The 6,444-nt window shown below is 36.2% G+C and overlaps 1 protein-coding gene across 1 annotated transcript; it reads right to left on the bottom strand.

The window, feature by feature from the left end:
• Nucleotides 1-342: 342 nt before the first annotated feature.
• LOC127968065 (uncharacterized) lies at nucleotides 343-1,726 on the bottom strand. Its single transcript, XM_052568942.1, has 2 exons — nucleotides 1,449-1,726; nucleotides 343-1,278 (listed from the first exon to the last, which is right to left on the bottom strand). The coding sequence occupies exons 1-2, from the start codon at nucleotides 1,656-1,658 to the stop codon at nucleotides 583-585; spliced, it is 906 nt and encodes a 301-aa protein (XP_052424902.1). The 5' UTR covers nucleotides 1,659-1,726; the 3' UTR covers nucleotides 343-582.
• Nucleotides 1,727-6,444: the final 4,718 nt, after the last annotated feature.

Below are 6,444 nucleotides of genomic sequence, written 5' to 3'. Positions count from 1 at the left end.
TATTTAGTAATATGCATTATGAAGAACTTACAGTTTTTCTCAGTCGCTTTGGTGCGTTTTTCACATCATCCCTAACATGTGCAAAATAATAAGTGCATTCCTCAGAACAATTTGTACAAATTGCAATATACAATAGATATGTTTCTAAAGCTAGTCAGTCACTAAAAATCCTTAGTACATCTCTCAAAAGTAAATATTCATGCCAACGATCATGTCAGTGCCATCAGAATGATAAGTCATTGAGTCATTGTTCACGAACAAGCTCGTCAAAATGTTTAGGCATGTTGTCAATGTAACTGTGTATACTTTGACAGTATTACCAGATGTAAACTTAGGCTACAGTTTGGATGACGGTTACTGTACTGAAAATGCACAAGGCTGCACTTCTATGGCATAAATCAATTTCAACAGTACTATATACATATTACTCTATGTGGGTTATTGATTGAAAGAGACAAAATTGATTTTGTTTTTCACAGCTTTACTAGTGCTACTTTATGAAAGAAAACAACAAAATAATTTACAGTAAGAAAAAGACAAGGGGCACAAAGTAAAATAAAAACTAAAACACAGGAAACACCCCTAAGGCACAACTTTGCCTGCAGCACTGTTTCTAGTGCTGTCTCTACGTTCCTGTCTGTCGGCCCACATATTCTCATCCACATCACACCGGATATTTTCCCTTCCAATGCAACGTGGAAAGAATCTTTTGGAATGCCTTATCCATCCTCTGCAGGCATCTACTGTGATGTCCTCACATGCTGCATCCATTGCAGCCAGCAGGGTCATCTGTGTGTGTGGCTGATGATCATACACATTCCACCTCCATGCTGAAATGAACTCCTCAATTGGGTTAAGGAATGGAGAATAAGGTGGAAGGAATTCTATGAGCATCCTCGGGTGGGTCACAAACCATTGCCTTATGATGTTTGATTGATGGAAACTCACATTATCACAAATGACAACATACTTTGGCAAATCCTCTCTAAACAGACCCCTCTCATCATCAGGGATGAGAGCCCTGTAGAGAGTCTCTAAAAAGTTGAGTAGATGCTGGGTGTTGTATGGTCCTATAAGGGGGATATGGGTTAGGACGCCATGCTCTGAAATAGCAGCACACATGGTGATATTTCCTCCCCTTTGGCCTGGCAAATCCACAGTAGCTCTCTGACCGATGACATTCCTACCCCGCCTTCTGCATTTGGTCAGGTTGAAGCCAGCCTCATCCATGTATACAAAGTTGTGAGAGGGTTCACTTGATTCCAACTCCATTATACGCTATATCCCAGGACACAGTTGAATTAGTTTTGGTAAGGAAGAGTGACATAAAATGTGCATATATTGTATGTTCCTTCCACAGCGATGGAAGTGTGTGCAGTTTATGCTTACTGTACTATGTATCACAATAAAATTATTCTGTAAAATAGTTACATAGATATATGTTTTACCTGTACATACTGGTACCGTATCTCCTTAACTCGGTCCTCATTCCTTTGGAATGGTACACGGTACAGCTGTTTCATACTCATCTGGTTTCTATGCAGCACCCTGTCAATGGTTGAGATGCTAACAGTACGGATGTTTTCAAAGACATCGTTGTCTTCTATAATGGTCCTTTGTATTTCCCTGAGTCTCATAGCATTGTTTGCTCGGACCATGGTGCATATAGCCTCTTCCTGTTGAGGTGTGAAAAGGCGTCCTCTGCCACCGGTTTGTGGTAATTTTGCTGTCCTATGTGGGGACAAATGCAGTGATGCATTGCACACTTTCACATAGACAAAAATTATGCAAACACATTTTACTGTAAAACATACAGTTGGGTGGATGTAAAGTGCAGTATCTATCTGTATAGAGTATATTTATGTATGCTGTGAAATACAAGTGGACTACTGTAATAGGAAGCATTATAGGAAGTATACAGTATACTGCTTATATACAGTAACAGTGCACTGTACATTGGTGGACATACCGGTTCTCTCTTCGAAACGTTTGAACTATTGAGGACCAGTGTTGGGCAAGTTACTTTTAAAAAGTAATTAGTTACAGTTACTAGTTACTTCTTCCAAAAAGTAACTAAATTAGTAACTCAGTTACAAATTTTAAAAGTAACTAGTTACTTAAGAAAGTAACTTTTGCGTTACTTTCAAGTAAATTTAAATTTTAAATGCTCAAATGTGACCCCACCTCTACCCCTCTTTAAAGGAACTTAAAATACATGTGCATGTTCAATTATTTATGATAAATCTGAATATTATAATGAAATGGACACTTAATACAATACATTATTAACAGAAACATGAAACATTGTACACACATCTGAAAAAAAAGTTGCTGTGGGACAAAGTGAGACTAGCCTCCAATCAAATGGCATGTATGTAGATATTATGCTTATATAGTGGATCAATGCAAATAACACGATAGATTTTTGGGAACTTTTGGTATTTCCTTTTATTGTTTCTTTAATTTCTTGAAGGAAAAAGTAATGTATATACTTCCATTTAGAGAAGGCTACTTTTGGATTATTTGGGCTCGTCGCCATACTGGTCTCTCGTTGACTGACTGGCTTGTGTTGTTCGTTGTGTGTCCTGTCCTGTCCGACTATGCGTTATGATGGGTTGTTCGCAATTCATGAGCGTTAGTGATGATGGGTCGTTCGCGAATGAGCGTTAGTGATGATGGATCGACTCGTTCGCGAATGAGCTTTTGATGAGTCGTTCGCGATTCGCGAATGAGCCGACTCTAAGAGCCGGCTCTTTTAGTTGAACTTCGGGAGCTGGCTCGCATATCTGAAGAGCCAACTCTATTTTTTCAAATTTAGCCTATAGAAATTAAATAATTATAATAAAAATTGAAATATTATAGTCAAAGTCATTTAAAGAGCCGTTTGTGAGACAAAGAGCCGGCTCTTTTCAGTGAGCTGAGTCAAAAGAGCCGAATTCCCATCACTACTATGCGTGCTTTCGAACACCCGCCCAAATCTACCTCTGATTGGCTTACAATGAAATTTTACTCTACCTCAGCCAATCGTCAGCTATGCGCTTGTCTCGTGCTCTGCCCACTAACCAAGGAAGAACAGTAAAAAAAAGTATTTGCCTCTCGCTCAGAGATGTAGTTGGTCTGATGAAAAAAAAACAGCTTCATCATCAGTTATAGTAACGCGCCGCATTTTTTGGCAGTAACGGTAACGGCGTTATTAAGATGAGAAGAGTAATCAATTAGATTACTCGTTACTGGAAAAAGTAATGCCGTTAGTAACGCCGTTATTTATAACGCCATTATTCCCATCACTGTTGAGGACACGGTTGATCTCCCAATGTTCGGCTGCACCCTTCGACCCGCCTCAGCCATAGTAAGGCCATGATTGACAACATGGTCTACAATAGTGGCCCTTATGTCATCAGATATGCGCCTATGTCCTCTTCTGCCTCGTCCTCTGTTTTGCCTTCCACCACGCATCCTTGCTCCTCTTCTTCCTCCTGGCTGTTGACCCTGTTCGTTTCCTGGTCCATCCATTGTTGGAAAGTTGCAACTCTGTGTTGTGGTCTGTCTATATATGCTTCCCAATTGATTGTTCATGAGATGCACCTTTGAGCAATTTAGACAACTGGTTGATTGTTGGTTGAACTAACACTTTACATTCCTTGAGTGAGGGTCAATTTCACCTGCACGATTCATCAATTCACATCTTTGTACAAAAAGTCTAATAAAAAAAATGTGTAAAACTATGTCTGACAGTTTATGACAAATAGTTCAACAATTTTGCATGTAATGGCTTATGCAAAGAACTAATGCCTAGATATTTTGAGGGGTAAGACTATTCAACAGAGAACCATTTACTACATTTTGATCAACATGACATGAGCAATTGAAAATGTGGAAAAAAGCTGACACTTGTACATTATCAATTGCAATATGTACAAAAGCAATTGCAATTTGTTCAAAGGAATAAGAAATTGCTTTAATGATGTGCACAAGTGACTAGATGATTTGGAATTTGTACAAGTAGTATCAAGAATTGCACTTTTGATCTAAGAAATGCACCAAGGCGATTGAGAAAAACTGTAATTTGGACTTTAAAAGGAGATTTTCTCAATATTTAGATTTTTTAAATAGTTGTCAAATATTGTCCTCCTAACAAACCGTACATCAATGGAGAGATTATTTATTATAACATTTATTATGTAGGCTATAAATCTCAATTTACATTTTTTCTCAGTTGCTTTGGTGCATTTCTCAAATCATTCTTAAAATTTTGCAAAAAAAAATTATGTTTATTACTCAAAACGATTAATACAAACAGCACCGCTTCAGAAGGATTCCCTGCAACAGCCTGTAACTTACTCAAAATCTATAGTTCTAATCTCTCAAAATGATTTATGTCAATAAACATATCAGTGTGTTATCTTTGACAGAAACGTTGCTATTTTTAGTTTTTTTTTTTTTTTTTTTTTTTTATAAAGGGAGCATAACAGTGTGCAGATCTATTTTTTTTTCTATGGCATCATTGTGGATGACAGTAACTGTATTAACAGTATGCCATATTAGATTATTAGATTAGATTACAGTTTTTTTTTTCAATTGCTAACATCCTTTTGTCAAATCTGTAGTCACATTTTCAAAACACTATACACAATTAGCACAACATTGGTCTGTTGTAACCATTCAGTAAATGAACATGTTTCTAAAATGCTTACATTTTATTTTCACACAAGCTTACCCCATATCAAAATGATAGACTTTTCTTGTCTTTTTATTGAGAATTTCATTTCTGATCTAAGAAATGCACCAAAGTGACTGAGAAAAACTGTAAAGGTACGGTCACAACAGACTGATGTTGTGCTAAACTGTAAATATGGGCCCAGAGATGAAAACAGAAAAAAGTCAATTTTCAGAATTCATAACTCTTGTTTTCCTCTGTCTATACAGTAAAAGTAAAAGCTTTTCAGCTGAAGATTCATGAGATGAACCTTTGAGCTATTTCAGAGAAATGGTTTATCATTGGTTTATCATCTACATTAGTAAAGATTCACTTGCACAATTCATGCCAAATTTACAAAAAGTCTAACAATAATGTGTAATATATATATATATATATATATTATACGATGAACTAAAGACTAGATGTTTTGAGGGGTAAGACGATTGCACAGAAAACTATATAACACATTGAGCGACATGACATTAGCAACTGACAATGTAGGAAACTGCAGATAAATGTGCATAATCAATTGCATGAATGTTCAAAAGCAATCGCAACTTGTTCAAAAGAATGAGAATCTGGTTTTATGATGTGTATAAATGACTAGATGATGTGGAGGTTGTACAAGTAGTTTTGAGAATTTCATTTCTGATTTGAGAAATGCACCAAAGTGACTGAGAAAAACTGTGAACAAATGGACCCTTACGACTGGTTTTGTGGTCCAGGGTCACAAATGTGTCAGTTCCTGACGTAAAGCTTTTATTTGATTACAGAAGTTAGGAAACATGCTGTCATATGAGCTAATTTAATTATTATTATATTTTTTTCTTTAGGCTCGTCAGCTTTCATCCCCATACACTTTTATTAAAAGGGAAATAGTCACTTGGACATTGTGGTACTTCAAGGAAGAGAAACATATAAAATCATTTTCATGTTTGCATAAAACTACTCCTTCTCTCTCAGTCTCTCTGTAAATAACTCAAGCAATGCTGACACCTGCTGGCTACACTGTGTCTCTGCCTCAACAGGCAAACTATGACCAATGCTGTTACAATTCATTACTGTAATATGTACTACCTTAAAGATGCAAAATACATGCTTGAGATATTATTATTATTATTATTATTAAATAAGGCAAAATAGGAAAATAGGCAGAAATGGCAAACCTATAGGAAACATCCTTTCAAAACAAATGTGTGTGTGTGTGTGTGTGTGTGTGTGTGTTTAGTTCAGGTGTTATGGTGACAAAATGTCCAGAAATGGTAGAAAAATAGGATAGTAAACTGTAAGGAAAAATAATAATAATCAGAAGAATGCTAATTATGTTTACCAAAACAAAAGACAATTTGTAATTAAAAATGTGGGTGAAACACCTAGTTTATTATTATTATTATTATTATTATTATTATTATTATTATTATTATTATTATTATTATTGTATTGTAAAATGCAGAAAATGGCAGGTTAAGGACGGCCTGTTAAGCCTGTAGTATTTATAACTAGCTGTGAATAAAAACAACAGGTCTGTAATGAATGTCTTTATCTAGGTGAGCTGTGTCTTTGTGTTATTGTGAAGTACATCTGAAAGCGCACATACTCTTCTAGTGTCTTAAACATGTCAGAGAACACATAGCTCCTGCTGGTTGATATTGTAACTGCATCTTACATCTCTCTCCACTGATGGCCGTTCAGAAGCAGCTGTGCATTCTGATGAATTCCCAGCATGCTGCGTCTCCTGTAGTAAA

Source organism: Carassius gibelio, chromosome B11 (genome assembly GCF_023724105.1).
Source record: "Carassius gibelio isolate Cgi1373 ecotype wild population from Czech Republic chromosome B11, carGib1.2-hapl.c, whole genome shotgun sequence".
Classification (NCBI taxonomy): domain Eukaryota; kingdom Metazoa; phylum Chordata; class Actinopteri; order Cypriniformes; family Cyprinidae; genus Carassius; species Carassius gibelio.
The sequence above is the reverse complement of the archived record's forward strand: the minus strand, read 5'-3'. Positions and strand labels throughout refer to the sequence as shown.

Coding starts and splice junctions, on each gene's coding strand:
- LOC127968065 (XM_052568942.1), bottom strand. CDS start 1,658: ATGGTCCGAGCAAACAATGCTATGAGACTCAGGGAAATACAAAGGACC. Junction 1,279..1,448: donor TACGGTACCAGTATGTACAG/GTAAAACATATA, acceptor CCTGGGATATAG/CGTATAATGGAGTTGGAATC.